The following is an 18248-nucleotide window of genomic DNA, read 5'->3' on the forward strand; positions in this document are numbered from 1 at the left end:
ACACCTAGTTACAGACGAAAAAAGCCACTTGTTTCCCCCGGACTCCTGCCTCTGCCCCATGATGGATGGCCTTGGCCCCTCTTTAGAGCCGATTCCTGGACGAGGAGAGCCTGGGTGCTGATGTGTGTACTCAGGCAAGCACGGGTGGACAATCAGGACAAAAATCAGGGTTTCACAGGACGAGACAAGAGGGTCCTTTCCCAAACATCATCCATCTTCTCTTCATTTGTCTCTGCCTCAGGTCCCAAAGCAGACCATCTTTTTCTAACTGACCAAGAGGAGATTAATGCTCATATGAGTGCAGGGATAGGTTGTCTCAAGAAACCATTTTGGCGGGCACACAATTGCTCAGTTTCGTGTGTCCTGCATGACAATACGTAATATTATAAAAGGTATTAAAAAGGGTTCCTCAGACGGGACAGATGGAGTGGTTTTCATTCATCAAGCACACAAACACACACTTATTCACACACGCACACATAAACACAAACATCTGTCGTCCTTCATCATCTTGATTCTAAGGAGGATCAAAATTGAAAGCTGGGTAACGCAATTTAAATACAACGTTCCATATGTAGCAGGCCAGCAAGTTCACTGTACCCTCCGTGTGACTGATTCAAAACATGAGGGTGATTTCACACATAAAGGTGCCTGCACACATCAATGGATGATTGATGAGAGCACTTTATATGAATTTCTGTTGCGCTGGCCCAAAAATTCTCTTTAATCTGCCGTTTAGGTTTTGAACTAACGGCTCACAGGACTTGTTTCTTTCATCTCCGCTTGACAAGGCCAAATATATTTCCCGTGATCTTTAAGTGCATAAATTATCAACCGTTAATCAGGACAAACATTGTTTTTTTGGTGGAGGAATCTGCAAAGGCTCAAGGAAAAATGAGTAGGAGTCTGAAATGGCTTCAACCTCAAACTGATTAATAAGTTCACGCTGACCTGGAAGGTGGAATTTGCCATTTTCTATCTGTGTTGGATAAACAGAAATGTTGTTTTATCTTGAATTGCAAAAATGTCATTTTGGATGTGTGGTTATAAGTCCTGTCATTGACCTCTTTAACACAGTTTGGAGTTCAGTTTGCTGACTACACGTCCAGGCATTCAGTCAAAATGTGCTTCAGCTCCAGGATGATAAAATGGACCTTAATGGGTTTGATCCCCATTAATCATCATGTAAACCATGCAGTGTTTCACAAGTAGTGTTGGCCGAGGTCTGGCCCTGGTGGGCTGTGAAGGTACTGCAGGTGGGGCCAAGAGAGAGGAAGAAGAAGTGACTTTATACGGTCAAATCACATGCCAACATGTCTCCATGCAAACACGTCAATCTGACAGTTGTCTTGCGTGCCCCTCCTGCACACACACATACTTTTACAGAGAGGTCAGCGCAGGGCAGCCATGATACAGCGCCCCTGGAGCAGTCTGGGGGGGTCAGTGCCTTGCTCAAGTGCCAGCAACTCTCCGGTTCCCCAGCTGATGATATGTGTTGATCAGAGTTGTGATTAAAGGTTTAGGTCCAGATTTCAAATTGGAGCCCTGCATTCTTAAGTTTGGGGGATTGGGAGGGAATGGCTGATGTAAACCATGCTAGCATTACTTTTAAGCAATTATACTGTATGTACACATAAAATCCATAAGAACCCGTGTCTATACGACCGAAGCCCTTCTGTGTGTGTATTTTGATGCGAGTTTTGCAGAGGAAAACATCCTAAAATGTGGGCAATTCCAGGATAGTTTTGGATCTAGTATGAAATTCGAAAAACAAACAATAAAGCTCATTCAGAAAATCACATCTTCCAGCCAACATGACAAATATGAAAAATATGTCTGTTCTGAACACGAATCAGTCTGGGTTTAAAACTTAAGTCATTTGAAGTCCACCCGGTCTGCGATCCAGATCTGTGCGCGTTCTTCATCCTTTCACTCTGCACACCGACCCTGCAGCCTTCTGAAGCACCGACAGCAGCAGATCTCTCCATCAAACACTAACACGCTCTACACACCAGACCTCCCAGTAGACCCATCCAGTGTCTGCTGTTTTCTTTGTAATAGACGAGGAACAAACCTGGCGAGGTGAAGACCAAATAAATAAAACCTTGGTGGTGCACAACAAGGTGCAGTAATGGACTTTCTTTCTTTCTTTCTTTGCAGTCAAACAGAGGAAAGAGAAACGTCTCATGAAGAATCCTCTCTCTCATTCCACGGCGAGGGCCAACAAATTTGTTCCGCGGCATTTCCTAAATTGTTTTTGCCGACAGCAACGTGCGCCACGAAAGCCGCGGCCCTCGCCAGAATGCCGTCTGCGGTCGCTGTAGAATCACTGTTACATTCCCGTTCCCAAATTAAGCCCCTCATTTGCGGCGTGGCCTGACCATCGCGCAATCTTAATTTCCATATTCTGTGGCATTCTCAAGATGTGATCTCATCCACTTGGAAGCGAGGGGAAATGATGAAACATTGCCCCGACTGGAGTGTGTGGCATCTCTAACTATCCCACTCCGTGTTCTAGATTTGTGGAAACCAGCTGCACACAAGACACCGAGTGGAAAGAGTTAGGGAACACTTTTGCCTTGTTACATGGATTTAAAGTTGTATTCATCTGCATTCTTCATACAGTGTGTAACATCGTATGAAGCTCCGTATTAAATCACTACAACAGTAAAACGCCTTCCCTCAACCAGAGAACTGCACAGAGAGGAAGAATGGAGCTATCATCTTATGACCACGAATTGACTTAAGTCCACTTTGGCCAATTTGGGGAGATTTAGCATTTGCAAAGAAGAAGTATAAAATATGATTCAATACAAGCAACGTTCAAGTCTGACTCGGGATCCTCAGTCATCATGCTGAGTCATTTCTTCATTTCCTTCCTGAAAAGAATTCTTCAATATGATGCATGTTGAAATGATTTGCATATAATCCTTTCACTCTTCTCTTTCATTTATTCACATTCCTTTTAGTTTCATTTATTCCTTTTTCTTACTGTTGCAAACTATCTCCAAGAGTGAACGCTGAGGAAATAACTCAATCTACTTCAGTTTACAAGGGAAGAGGAAGAGGGGGCGGCCTGTACTCTCCACTCTCCACCTGGCAGACGTCTCTGCGTGTTCCTACATTCCCCGTGTCGCCTAACTAACCATAACATCATCACTCTGTCAGACCGGGGCTGGATGGGGAAACCCGGTGATTTGTCTCGGTACTGCGGGGGAATTTTTTTTGCTCAGACACACAAAAGAGACTAGAAACAACAACAACGCACCCGCACCCCCCCCTGTCTGGCGTCACAGAGTCAACATCACGTGACGACTTCACGTTGCCCGCCCGTTGTCTCGTCAACAAGCAGAGATTCCAGAGGGCAATTACTCCAGAAGGTTGACAGGCAGCAACACTAATGACCCAAAAGGAGAGATGCTCAATGCTCAATCAGCTGTTAAGCAGAAGCCACCGCAACGTCTTGAGTTCTGGTAGTTGAGGCTTATAATGTGGGGTGATTGTTGCGACTGTCCGACAGCCGTGGCGTATCGTGAAAAATGACTCAAACATCCTTGTCATAGTTGTGTAATTGCCGGCGAGAGGGAAAAGGTTTGGACGTCTGGTCCGCTGGCAGAGTGGCATTCGAACGAAGAGGGAGAGTTTGGGTGGGGGGGAGGGGGGGTTGGCACATTTCACCTCTCACATTCTCCTCGTATTAAAGAGACAGATCGGAGGTGCCATTTGAACTCTTAAACACGCCACGAGAGATTTATCTGACACCGTGTGCGAGTCCACGACTGTGAGCTGTCGGGCCTCTGTTTATTCAACTCTACGTACAATATGAGCGAGACTGTGTGTGTGTGAGTGTGTGTGTGTGGTGTAGGCATGTAAATGATCGTGTGTTTATGATGCCCGACAATGAAATTTCTGGCCCTGGGTCAAAGTGTTGCCGTTCGCCCTCAGCAGGCCTGTATTGATCTGGCAGCACACCGATCGGGTTAAACAGGTCATGATGACGAGGGACAAAGGGGTTAAAGACAGACAGACAGACAGGTCATCGATGCCTGCTTGTATAGTTTTGTACTTTCCTGTATCGGCTCCTGAGATTCCTCACTCTTACCACACTGGTCTCAGCCCAGGCGAATTCTTTCCTTCACACACTATTGTCCGGTAAAGATAACACCCACACACACACAGTGCAACTTGTTCCAACAGCATCACACTCTGAATGTTTCAGTTCTGTGGAAGACTGCTGTTAGAATAGAGTTATTGTATTGTGTGTGTGTGTGTGTGTGTGTGTGTGCGTGAGTGTGTGTAAGAGAGAGAGCGAGCGAGCGAGAGACTTAGATGGAATCAGATACTTGTGATAATATACTCCACTTAATGTTTAAGTGACAGAGAAAAAGAAACAGAGAGCAGAGACGGAGTCGGACTGAGCGCTGAGGTTACGGCCATTAAGATGTCGTGTCGCGCCTGCGGCTCCATCGGGCTCCCCGCACCGCCGAGCTGACAGCATCTCCATGGTCACGACCCCTGGCTTCCCTCGGGTGACTCGCATGTTAAACATCAACTCGAAATCGGCTCCACACAGTCGATCTTCCATCTAACGATTTGATCAGCTGAGCCTAAGTTTGGTTTGTGAGCTGTTCAGATGGGACGTCTGGGCAATAGTTGTGACCTGAGGCAGGAAAGGTCATCGGAGGTCATGTACCTGGCTGTTTGCTTATGTTCGCTGATGGGAAAATTGCCTGCTGTCTGCTGTTGACTGGTCAAAGATGGAGTGGCTTCCATCTTCCATCCCCTCCCTGTTGATTTTGGTGTTTCTCCCTCAAAATGAAACGGATACCCAGTGTCACGCCAGAGCGCCGGGAAGAAAAAGGAGTGAAACGGTGAGAAAATTAAGTTGACAAGAGGAGCGAATGTTCACACGAGAGAGAGAGAGAGGGAGAGAGGGAGAGAGAGAGTCCACAGTGGTGGGTTTGTCAGCCTTGTTGGGGCGATGTGTGCTGTAGTCTGGTGGCTGGGCTGAATACGGGCTACTGAAAATGAAATGGAAACAAAAAAAAAAAAAGAAAAAAGAAAGAAGAAACTCAAAGCAAGGCAAATAATTGGATTTGGCTCGGCCTGAACGTGAGTGTGTGTGCTCAGCAATGCGGCTGTGTTTGCACAGCTGCAGCGTGTGCCCGGGGTCGTCTCAGCAGGGAGCGAGGGTTTGGCACTGCCGGGCACAGCAACATCCCACCGGAGAATCCCCCCGCCCCTACACACACACACACACACACACACACCTACACACGTTTTACATGCATGTTACAATCCAATTTGCCTGGATTGCAATAAAGGCAACATCAATTTACAACGATTTCAGCTTGGCTTCCTTATTGAGCAATAGGACAGATTTTGACTTGTTAACTCAGTAAAGCAGGTAAACAAAGGATCCGCCTCTCTACATGTGTCTGTCTTTGGTTGGTTCGGTGATCTACCCGTGTGATTCTTCGTCCGTGACAACCGGTGACATGAAGTCTAAGAGCGGTTAAGTGGGCGGGTTGTCGCACCAAGTAATCACAATACGTCGTGAGCGGGTGAAGCATCTGCACCTTCTACCCTCGGAGGAATACATCATGCTACATTTCCAGTGTATACACACACGGAGAGGCAGGGCCGTATCACATCAATCATTTGGCCCGTGTTGTGTATCTGCACAGTCAGAGGTGGAAACTCTCCTGGTAATGGAGCGCAGCACCCGTGTACATTTATACGCCAGGTTTCCAACTACCAGACCAGAAAGATTGAAAATCACAGAGTCCATTGAGTCTCTAAACCCAACACACCTAACAGATAACAGTACCTGTAGAAATCTGTATGTGTGTGTGTGTGTGTAGGGGGTAGGATTACAGAATAGTCTTATGGAAATATAATACAATACTTCTTATCAAAGGCGGTTGGGTTTCGTTAAGGACATCGTCAGCGTCTTTTAACCCCGGAGAAATCTGAGCCGGGAGAAGCAGAGAATGGCATCTTCAACTCCCATTGTGATCCAGATATGAATTCTCAGACAATGAAAGGGCTTCTCTTTTTTTTCCTCTCGCAATCGGAAAGTGGCCCTCCATAGGAATTCCTGACAGAATTGACCCGCTCTGGCATCTTGGGTTTCAATCTGATAGGCTCCAAAATTGCCTCCGCGAACCAAAACCTTCACAATGCCGAGCGAGGCAGCGCTCCATTGTTGCTAGCGCGTGTAACGGAGATGGCTTCGCATTCTGTTCGGGTTCCGTTTCCTTGGCGACAGATATCCAGGTTACACAGAGAGATCCTGGGGGTATAGCGCGAGTCTGGCCGAGCCCAAACCGCAGAGAATAAAAGAACGTCTTCTGACGCCGCCGCCAAGGAGAACAACCGTTGCGGTTACAAATCACAGCGGTTGAAGCCGTAACCCGGACAAAATCCTACAAACCCAACATTTTAGCCACGCCAGGAAAAACTGGATACCTAAATAAGTTGCATTTGGCACCGAAAATTGGGAGATTGAGACAGGTGGCCTGCTAAGCCCAACAATGGCAGTTCAAATCACGGATCCCCCCTCCTTGGAAATGGAACAGTCTGCCCTTGGCTGGACCCTCCATTTCTGTTTCCAAGGATTAGAAAACCAACAGGACCCCTGAGATTACCCCCGTGCCCTGTACATGCGATGCCTCCAGCAGGTGGACAGGTAGCGAGCCATCGGTTAATCTTTTAAGAGTTCGGTGGCCAGGAAGAAGGGAATTATGGGTCAGAGAGAGGACGGGGAAGCAAAGACCTGTGCTGTAAGAAACCCCAGAGCCACAACGCCTCCAAAGGAATGAATGAAGAATCAAGTTGTGCGCCATTTTACTTGAATCCTTTACGTGAATTTGTAACGTAGAGAGAGAGAGCGAGAGCGAGAGCGAGAGAGAGGTGTGTAAGAGCACAGCGTCCATGAGTAGTGTGGCAGATGAGCAAGGAGAGGATGAGAGGCACAAAGGGGCTGAGCAAACACGATGACAACAGCCGGGTGTGTCCGACATTAACGAGACACAAATGGTGGATCTGCCCTGATTCGCTTGCGTCATCCGGACAGCTGGGGTGTACGAGTTCAGCGACAGACGACTTCTTCTTACGGGCAAGTGAAGAGCAGAGCAGGATGGAACGGGTTGACCTCTGACATGTCAGACAAGGAGGACGGTACAGTTTAACAGAAGGGAAATCTGTCTGTCCTCTGTGTGTGTGTGTGTGTGTGTGTGTGTGTGTGTGTGTGTGTGTGTGTGTGTGTGTGTGTGTGTGTGTGTGTGTGTGTGTGTGTGTGTGTGTGTGTGTGATTATTGGGTTCACTTACGCTGCTAACTCCCCGGTTCCCAAGCAACGTGCAGGATTAAGTGCAGCGGAAAGGAAAACAATCCATCCTTTGAGGCATTTTCATCAAATTAAAACAGGGGAACGCTCCTCTAAACTGATTGGTTTAGAGGTGTAGAGGTGTTTACAGGTGTAGAATGACACACAGCCGACTCTCCCTAGCCCACCAGACCCAAACAAACTCAACATGAGAGTGCGCTGACCTCTGGGCAAACCACTACCATCCCTGCTTTTGCTCTCTGCACTGGAGGAAACCCTCTCGCCCTCGGTGGCTCTTCTCCAGCTGCACATAACTCAGGGCAACGCAGAGGAAGAGACGACCTAAGAGGGTGGAGCCTCACCTACGACCTATGCACGTGCACACACACACACACATACACACACTTCAAATTGTAATCACGAGAAGGAGCTGGCCACCGCTGGAGTTTGACCTGTGAGGAGCAGGAAGCCTGGGAGCTGAAGTGGGCTAAAGCCAGGAAAAGGGAGAGGCTGTGGGATTAACCCGCAGGCCCATGAGCAGGGCAGGAACGCTTCAATGACAAGTCAGGCGCTGTGGAGAAACACAAGAGGAAAGCAAAAGCGAATTTCACGTCGTGCTCGTACGCTGCACATCTGAATGAGACGGCAAACACACAACACGCTGGTATTGACTTTCCACAGAGCGATCCGGAGGATGGCGGCGTGTCGGAGCAGGAATCTCCCCGGCTTCAGGTTGCAGTGCAGACACACGCGGCTGCACAGATAAGCGGCGGAGGATCTGGACAGGTTTTGGCACACGTTTCTGAACATGAATCCACATCCTCTGCTGCACCTCCAGGCAGTGTGTGTGTGTATGTGTGTGTGTGTCTCCCCCACACACCTGCGCGCATTGGCTCCAATGACTTCACAGCTGCTGTTATACGCAAACACACACTTCATACCTCAGCGAGACAAGCTTTATATTAGGAGTTATGAAAGTACGGACCTGCACCGTGTGTATCATTCCATTTAGCAGCTCACTCTTAAGAGCCCAACCGATTATACTGCACAACACTCGGCTGGCTGTCTTTCATTATGTTCACGTTTTTGGTAGCGTTGCCCAATTCCACATCTGCTAAACTCATTTGCGGTCTGACTCGCTCAATCGGCTTTGAAGGAAAATATTCCCCCCGCCAAAAAAATATTTGTTGTCAGCACGGATTAGCCGCTGCAATTACAGCCACGCTTTGTAACATTAGCGCCGACGCTAGGAGCGAGGAGCGCCGTGCTGTGCGGAGGTGAGAGGCCCGGACGCTTTGTCGGTGTTGGGCAAACGCGATGAATTCCAAACTTTTTACGTGAGGAGCTTCTTTGCCAGTTAGTTTGAGGTGTAACTTTAATATGCTCGGACAAAACGCCGGGGCTGATTGATCGGACCGCTGACGTGCATTTGGCTTCCGATTACAGCCGCATGTGCCATAGGAAAAGTAAGAGCGTTACTCCTGTTATATTCTCCAGGTTGTACAGGTTTGCAGTCTGCAGAGCGTCTGTAGCAGGTTTCAGTAGAACATCAGTGTTCTACAGGCTGAAGGTCTCAATCAAAGGCAGGATGCCAATTGCGCAACTATTAGAAATGTGGGAACCTGAGCTTTTCCCACATTATGGTCTTGGAAACGCACTCATTGCTTCCTTTCTCCTTTCTGAACACCCCCCAAAAAAAGGAAACATTGTCCACATACACAGTTCCATTCTTCTCCTTCTCCATCACAGTTATGCAAATCAGTTCAAGTTTGTCTACAGACTTAGTAGGAGATAAGATCTGAAACATTCAGCACATTCTGTGTGTGGTTCCATGTTACATCACTGATTTAGGACGTGGACTAATTAAACTTTTTATTCCTGGTCCACCACATTAGCCGCACACGCCTGATCTCATGAGTTACTCGCCTTAATAAAGCTGACAGTTTGGTTTGTCTCAAGTTACTTTGATCTACGATGGCGCTCGTCTTTTCTTATGTCTTATGTGTTATGTCACCGCGGCAATGATGACTTCATAGTAATCGACCTCAAATTGTGGAGATGGGAGCGAGTGGCTTTGAACCTCGGCAGAGATCACAGCCCATCTGATAAAGACTTCTCCACATTTTGCCTTTGTTGTGTAATTTGAACAGCGCAGCTTCGATGGTGAAGCAGACTGAAGCCCTCTGCATGTTTCATCCCCTGGGCCAAGTTCTAAGTTGTAATTGCATATTCATTTAAGACTTTTAGTGTAAATGAAGCTTAAGAAAGGTTAAGATGTTCCTCATGTGTCCCCTAAACACCTACATGACCCCCGACCCCTCTCTCTGTAGAGCAAACCCTGTCTAAATATTAGTTTGGATCACATCATACATTCCTTCTCTCCGTTTGTGATCTATCATTCCCTTGCTTTTTGTTGACTGCCTCCTCCTCCTCCTCCCCCTCCTCTTCCTCCTCCCCCGGCTTCTCAATGGCGGCGCATACTTGGCACGGACTCGCTCTCCCTGTGATCATGTAATGATTTGCCCGTAACGATTATTCTCTCATGCGATGATGGAGCGGTCCGTACGTGTCCCACCGAGCGCTGCAGCCGGGCGCATTCCTGCTTCGCCCGCCTGCCAATCACTGTCGGCCGACGCTCCTCTCCCCCACCGACGCACAACTCTTTCACCGGCTTAGTCTGTCCCTAGGATGCACTCTCACTTTCCCTGCTGTGATAGACACACGGAACACACCTGTGTGGCACCTGCTCACACACGCACACACAGACAGACAGAATGCCATTTTTGATTCATTTCGACACTTAAGTGCTAAACTAATACTGTGCACACTGAGTGTAAACGTGCAAGATAGAGTACAAGAACAAGCAGAGCACTTTAGTCTTTCATTGGCGAGTTCCAAGGGGCGATTCAAGCTTGTGAACCCAAGAATAGTCCTTAACGGAACAGAGAAGCCAATATAGTAACAGCAGAGATTGATTACCGGAGAAGTGAAAAGAACATTGCATGCAAAAAAAAAGGGAAGAAAACCTTTAAATCTGCAGGCGTCTTTCTGATGTCAGCTGGTTTTCCCGCTGTGCGCCTCAAGATCCCTATTGAGCGCCGCTAAATATTGAGGAGCTTATTTTTGTTCGGTTTTGTTCTGACAGCCAGAAAGGACTGTGTTATTGCAGCGACTGGCCAAAAGGCATGAAACGGCAATTTCAAACAACATTTCTGAACCCGCGTCAGACGGCAACATCAGGGCCGTACATTACAGGCTTCTGTGCGCCGAGCGGTCCGATACGTGGAACGCATGTAAAGCATAGAGAAGGCAGAGGATAAATAAAGCTCGCAGAACTTGACAAGCATACAGCTGTTCATGCTATTCTGTTCTGTATAAGAGAAGGGACATGTCTCCTTATAGAGGACACAGTGAGAACAAAGAGGCAAAAACGTGAGGTTGACGCCAATAGAAATGCAATATGAGATGAAAACGCATAGCACAAGTCTTTGGCCAATCAGAACAGAGCTGATGTTGTGGGAAGAGGACTGTTTTCACTCTATGTGCATAATGGTGCAGTACCTTGAAGACATTAACCCCCCAACCTGAGCCTGACCTGAACTCAGCTAGTTGAAACCCGTCCGTCTGTCTGTCCAGCCATCCGTCTGTCCCTCAGCACTGATCTCGCACGATTGGAGCACAGGCCTGTGAGTCTGACTCCAGGATCTCTACTGTACGTGTCACTTCAGATCTCCGTTCCACTTATCTGACGTCCCATCTCTCCGGCCTCACGGGCCACCTGGTCACCGCAATCCCAACTATTCCAGCTATGAAGCCGGCCATGTTGCGATGAGAGAGCAAACCGCCACTGATAAAACAAAAGCCCGTATTTTAAAGGGCATTATGTCTCGCTGAAGTAAAGGAAGAAGAAAATGAAGGATGAGTGACAAGCTCAATGTCAAATGTGCGGTTTTCCAGGTCACGGTTGCCAAATCCTTTTCAAGCTGCATACCTGTCAGCAAGGAGACGGGAGGACGGGACGGGTGGTGACAGGACCTGAAGACGACAGATTCAAACAAGCGCGGCGCCGTGTGAGACGCCGCGCAAACCCACGCAGAGATCAGTCTGAGACGCCAGTGCGGATGATGTCACCGCACGGAGGAATGCCGGGACAGAATTCCACAGCGGCACTTCAAATGCAACACCGCAGTGAGACGAAGGCCATCAGCCAGCCAGTGACCTCACTGAACAGTTACCTGCGGGGGTTTTGGTGTTATGAGGTCATTGTTTACAGAGGTCAAACATCAATCACAACGAAATACGGCCAGACTGTGAAGGAGGCATTTTGGAAGCAGAGATCCTTACAAAATCTGTTAGTTTGAGTTCACTGTGGGTTCGTTCTTGGTTCAAACCCACACTTAGCAAAACTCAGAGTCCAAGTCCTGCTGCAAGAACATAAAGTGGAGATCTGGGGGTCTAGCAGTTGTAGTTCAAGGCAACTGGGGACATTTACTAAGACTTCTTGAGTTCTGAGTCAGCGGTGGGCAGTAAAGCAGGCATTTGTCCTCTGAGGGTCGTTCACACCTTTGGGCCGGCTGAGTCTTTAGATGATGAATCAGATCAGAGGAGAGACGCCTTGGATTGACCGACTTGTGACTCAAACCCCCCTCACATGACATCGAGTCACACTGAGTCACCTGACTAAAAGGTGTGAACGACTCCCAGAGGATCAATGCTGCTTTCCTGCCCGGTTGACTGAAACCTTCAACTATTTCTGCTACATATCCGCCAACGTTGGCTGTCATATGGAGATTTTAATAACTATACTTAAAACTTATATTTCCAATGGCAACTTCCCATGACCTCCTACCTGCCACCACACACCTGCAAGGTACACACACACACACTGAAAGTAATAAATAGGATATGTTTTATACACTCATTTACGTACATTAGACATGCATTCCCCCAAAATTTCCCAGAAATGAGAGACCCAGGCCTCTTTACAGGGGCCAGTGAGTCTGTTCTAGAGCCGCTACATCTGTGCTGTGTCACTGCTCACCCCGCTGTTTGGTGTGTGAGTGTGTGTGTGTGTGTGTGTGCGCGCATGTGTGTGTAAATGCATTTCAGAAAGGGTACAGTGCCCTAGGTAATCCCTGTGATCTGCCTGGGAATGGGAAGGCAGATGAACCCGTAGATCCCCGGCTCTCACACTCACACTCACACTCACGCACAGTCACCAGACTAAAGACAAAGAAAGGTTATATGGGACGCACACACACACTCTCTCTCTCACTCTCACACACACACACACACACACACACCAGGGACACATATGTGTATGAATATGCTTCCGTAGGACTGTGTGCAGGAATGCAAATGGGAGATCATTTGTAGCAGGTCTCCAGTGTTTAGCTGCACATTGGGAAAGCAGATGTGAGCCACAGGAAGCCTCATTAATCTCACAAACATCCAGCGCAGTCGAGAATAGAGACCCTCGCCCTCTTCTGTCCATCCTTCCGACCTTCCCTCCCTCCTTCCTTCCATTATTACACCTTTCTCACGCTCATTCACACATTCCTTTATCCATCAGTTCTCCCCGATCCCAAAGATGTTGCTCCAGGAGGCTCCGCTCCTGTCTCCCGTTTCACTCTCCTCCTCTTCCTCCTCCTCCTCCTCCTGCACTCTTCCCCTCTCACTTCATCAATGCTCTGTTCCCCCCCCCTTTTGTCTACAGACATCCTCGTATCCGTGTGTGTCCCCATCAATATCTCTCCATTTGTCTTCCACTCTTCCTCTGTCCCTTCACCTTCACCTTCTCTGGGTGTGTGACGGTCTTTCTGCATCTTATTGAACAATCACTGACAAGGAGTTAGGAGTTTTATCTCTGGAATCTGACAGGTTGTCCCACTTCCTGTCCTTTGACTTGACTGCATTACCAAAGACATAGTTGATTTCTCAGTAAAGACTTTTCCTCTGATGTTTCCTTGTTGGCTCCTCCTCTCTTATCTACTCCTCACAACCTTGTTTCCTTTTATTATCCTCCTAACCTCTCTTTACGCTTTATAAAGCCTCTTTCATTCCTGTCTGCCTCCCTCTGCAGTGACTGTCTGTCTAACTTGCCTCCCTCTTAGCGATCCTCCCTCATATACTGTTTCAACACACACACACACACACATCCTCCTACCTGCCCTCCCCTCTAATTAGGCATCAGGAGGGGGCCAAGTGTTGCTGCTCCCCTCTCGTTAGCACCGCTCCCCGGCACGCCTGCTGCAGCGCCGCCCTGGGACCCGTCTGAGGTCAAGGCCAGGTCAGGCCGGGCCGAGTGAGACTCTGTCGCTCAACCGGAGGTCTGTGCAGCTTTCAGACCGGCTATGTGAAAAATGTGGAGGCCAGATGATGTGCAGAGCGCCCAGGAACACACAACAGGATAAAACAACAATGCTCAATCACGCTGAAGGAGATGGAGCCCAAAATGTTTCATCGGAGGAAGAGGATGCCAGAGGCTCAGCTTACAAGCCCAGCAATGAAGAATAACTTCCTGATGAAGGAACAGAGGCATGAAGGGGAGGACACAGAGGACACAGAGGACACAGAGGAGAGCCACCTGCACAGCCACAACAGAGGGGACTGTCAGTAACCAAGCTGTCACAAAATGTCCCTCTGCTGAAGCGTTGCCATCTGCTGGTGGCACCCAAACACTGCAGGAACTAAAGACAGCGTTGCACAGTGTGTGTGGCACACTAAGACATATTCATTTCTATTTCCATAGAGCCAGATGAAACCGCAAAAGCTCTTTATGTATTTTGATCAAGACGCTGCCTTGCATACGCTTTGGCACGGTGCTGCAGCACGACTCCAGTCTGCTATGCCTTCAGCTGGCACGGGGCCGCTTTGGGCACTCAGTCACAGCATGTTATTAGAAGTCGGCATCAAGTGATTGCGAGGCAAACAACGGGATCGGGTTCCACCAGATTTTGGAGGGGGAGCAGCAACGGTCGTATTCCCTCCATTCAACATCCTTTTCGGTGTTTCGCATTGGTCGTTGGTGCGTTCATCGATTCCTGATGTGAAGGAAGAGAAACGGGGCTGGTGAGGTAAAGTGAAAGGCATTCTGTCGGCTCTAATTCATCTGCTGCGTCAATCATCACAGGAAATGAGCACAGAAGTGGAATGTTGTGTTAACTGTTTGTGTTTCACGGACTGGGTCACTAAAGCAGAAACAAGTGCATCCCTCTGAACGGCTACATTCAAGTTTTTAGAAATTGTCTGACCCTATGACATCATCAGGCTTCCTTTGTTAAACCACATAAGTAAAAACTCTGAAAAAGGAACCCAACCTCTAGCTTTCTGACAGAATTCGATGAGTAAAAATTGGTGGCATGTCCCTTTAATAAAGCATTACTTGGGCAATGCCAGATTTATGAGCCTCTGATTGGAGAATTGAATCCCGTGCTGCTGGACATCTTTCACTGGCCTTTGCGAGAACACAGTGAAGGTACTTCCTTTTTGGCCCGGACTCTGGGAGAGGAAGGCCTGTCCTCCAGATTTCCAGGTTTGGAAGAGAGCACCTGTTTGGAAACTCGCAGGAAAACACGGCTACTGCGCCAGGAATGTCGAGAGAGCGTTCGATTAAACGGGAAAAAACATTTCAAGGGTGCCTTCGCTCTTTAATGTAGACATTAGTACCACTGAAAATCATTGGCCTTGGAATGAGAGGAACATTGCACACACACACACACACACACACACACACACACACACACACACACACACACACACACATCCATACATACATTCACAGTCTCTCTCCACAGATTAAGGCCAGATGGGAACAATGAGATGAGTATGAAAGCTTTTGCAGTGTAACTGAAAACACTGGCTCTTGTTAACGTTCTCCAAAAACTTACTCCATCCATCCATCACTGGCCAGATGTTCTCTGAAGCCTTTTCCTTTTCCTTCTCGAGTGGGACCAATCCCTCTGCAAATTAATTCACTTCCCATTCCACTTGCGTCCACAACAAAGGCATTCATGAAAGCTAATTGGGCTTTTACGACGGAGCGATCAAGCCGGGGACTAGGTTTTGGGATTTAAAGAGACGATGTCCTCGATGGACGCTCTTGCGGGACCATTTAGACGTCGTGAGCCCACTAAGTCCTGCTGTTAGACTCCGACGCTGCTCCGTCCTCCAGTCAACAACCAAACCAATTAATTTCGGGGCCAATTCTGGAACTATAGCAACCATAAACTGAGCGCTACATTTGTTTCACAGCAAATCTAATGTGAAACTGCATAACTTATTTGCCGTGTTTCCATACTAGTTTGCAAACGATTAAAAGAGACCCTTAAATTCCCCTTGTTTACCTGATTCCAACATGGAAAAGAAAACAGGATAGAGAGCTAAAACAAGCACAACATGTAAGTGAGGCCAGGAAGTGCCAAGTAGAAGTCCAATTAAAGCAGGCCAGAGGATCTGCTTTGCTCTGAAGCACGGGGTAGGCAGGTGCCAAAGCGCTTATTTACCTACGGCGACTCCCAGAGATGCCTGGGTTGTGTCCGGAGGTACGGGCGCCCTCACATCTCCGTCCAGCAAAAAGGGGGAAAAACGATTTATGGAAAAGGTTCCACTTTGCTGCACCGGCCGAGAGAGCAGAGAGAGAGGGGGAGAGAGAGAGAGAGAGAGCAACGGGACCCTACAGGAATCACTGGAGGCATGTCATTATGTCACACACAAAGGAAGGGCTATTCCTTTTAGTGCTAGAGCCACAGGCCCTTTGTGCCACACACACACACAAATCACACTTTCAACAATGCACGGCTAATAATACGCATACAAATCAATAACGTTTGACCTGTGTGTGTGTGTGTGTGTGTGTGTGTGTGTGTGTGTGTGTGTGTGTGTGTGTGTGTGTGTGTGTGTGTGTGTGTGTTTTTAGGTGATAAATGCCCAGTGCTGACTCATGCTGTGCCCTTTCTTGAACAGATGGGAAAGCTTGTCATGTGCTAGCAGCCACTTGAGGACTTCAACAGAGAGAGTTATGCAGTCCTTCTGCCGGTCACACACACACACACACACACACACACGAAACAGAAGTCAGTGTCATAACATCATTTCAAAACTGGATCATCATTTACTCTCTTCTCATCCCAAATGTAAGAATGGGATCAAACCCAAACTCTTCTAAATGCCAACAACTCTTAAACTAAACAAGTGAGGCTCTGATCAGACGCCTCCAACGACCCTTATTACTAAAGCCAGCCTCATGTTTTCTCTAGATGAATGAATCCCAGCCCTGCGTCCGACACAGCGAAGCCTCACACTAACGATCCCACCGGTACAAAGTAGTCACAGAGCCGTTTCACACAGTGTCCTTCCCAGTGCGAGCTTCAGTGACTTAATCAGGCGCAGCGCTGGACACCGGCCTGGAAAGAGTTGCAAAGCCTCCAGCGCCTCTCTGTCACCGACGAGCACTGATTGCAGCGTCGACATGCTCAGCTGGAGCCACGCAAGCAGCCGGGGAGTGCGTGAGCGCCAAATCACCTTGAAGTGCCGTTATCACCTGTCATGGTCACTTAAACGCCCGAGCCAGAGGCGCCGTGACCGGTGTGAGAGCAGTGTGTGAGAGCAGTGTGTGAGAGCAGTGTGTGCCTTCAAATCTGTCCCCCAGTCCCGCTTAGATCAGCCGTTATGTAGAGTGTGTGTCACAGCTTGGCCTGTGCATGGATAATAATGTGTGTGTGTGTGTGTGTGTGTGTGTGTGTGTGTGTGTGTGTGTGTGTGTGTGTGTGTGTGCGGCGAGCCTACAAGGGTCAAAAGGTTGCATCAATAAGCAGTGCAAGATGGCTGGATTGATTTCAGAAGAGAGAGATAAAATGCAGAAACAGTGACCTTTGATCTTTGAAATGAAGATCAATGGACAGGATGTTGTCTCATATTTGCAGGATAAACAAATGACATCGCCTGTTTATTACATATTTGAGCTAATTTATTATCACATGTTAATTAATGATTTCTTCAGTTTTATCCTTGGACTTGCTCCAGCATCACAGCGGGATGAAGAGCCCCTGAACGCATCATCCACAATACAACAAACGTGTTTACAACCTGACAAAAACCCATCTGTACTCCTTCCTTCTGTGAGACTCTTGGACATGTAGCTGTGACTCCAGCAGTCGTTTCCATAGGGACCATCTGATAATCAACACGAGGATATTGCGTAACTTATCAGGCATCTTGATCACATATGATAATATCTCAGTTTTGATTACGACGGGCTTCTAATTTCCTCCCCAATGAAAGCAGAAGAGGAAGAGGAAGAAGGAGGAGAAGAAGAAGAGGCAAACATCTCCATCTTACCTTCACACACGCAGCCAGGAGAAGCAGTCCGGCCGCTGTCATCTCTAACGGCGACACGATCCGAAGTAATTGTGAAGTGCTGAGACAACAAGTTGCTGATTGCTGCGAGTGCGCGCGTGTGTGTGTAGGAGAGAGAGAGCGTGTGTGTGTGTGTGTGTCCCAGATAGTGGTCTCTCCTATCCGCGCCGCGCTCCTGCTCCCCAATTCAAACCGAGAACGGAGAAAGAAGGCGAGAAAAAAAATGGAGCAAAGTCAGTCAAGAAGCTCCGCAGCAGACATGACGCGCTCCACGTTCGCTTCCCGGTGTTTTGTTCCCCTCTTGCACACACGTTGTTGCTAAATTTATGTTTGCATACCAGCCGTGCGTCAGGAAAAGGGGCTCACCCACCTTACATTCTTAAAGAAACACTCTCCAGTTACGCACTGACACGCTGCTCGGTGCACAAACACGCAGTGACGGACAGAGTGTGTGTGTGTGTGATGTGTGTGGGTGTGTGAGATCTGAACTGCAACATTCACCTTCAACAACCGGGCTCCTATATGGAAATCCTTTATTGATTGGTTCAAAGTTGATATGATTG

At 48.1% G+C, this 18248-nt stretch overlaps 1 protein-coding gene across 5 annotated transcripts in view; it reads right to left on the bottom strand.

Moving 5' to 3' along the window:
- adamtsl3 (ADAMTS-like 3) overlaps window positions 1–17991 on the bottom strand; it is a 65898-nt gene extending 47907 nt beyond the window's left edge. For all 5 annotated transcript variants that reach the window (XM_076143844.1, XM_076143840.1, XM_076143839.1 and 2 more), the window contains exon 1: window positions 17668–17991. In XM_076143844.1, the coding sequence (XP_075999959.1) occupies window positions 17668–17709 (42 nt within the window). In that variant the 5' untranslated portion in view covers window positions 17710–17991. The remainder of the gene's footprint in view (window positions 1–17667) is intronic.
- Window positions 17992–18248: the final 257 nt, after the last annotated feature.

This window comes from Genypterus blacodes, unplaced genomic scaffold (genome assembly GCF_046128005.1).
Source record: "Genypterus blacodes isolate CSIRO-AG114 ecotype Tasmania unplaced genomic scaffold, CSIRO-AGI_Gbla_v1 ptg000027l_1, whole genome shotgun sequence".
NCBI classification, from domain to species: domain Eukaryota; kingdom Metazoa; phylum Chordata; class Actinopteri; order Ophidiiformes; family Ophidiidae; genus Genypterus; species Genypterus blacodes.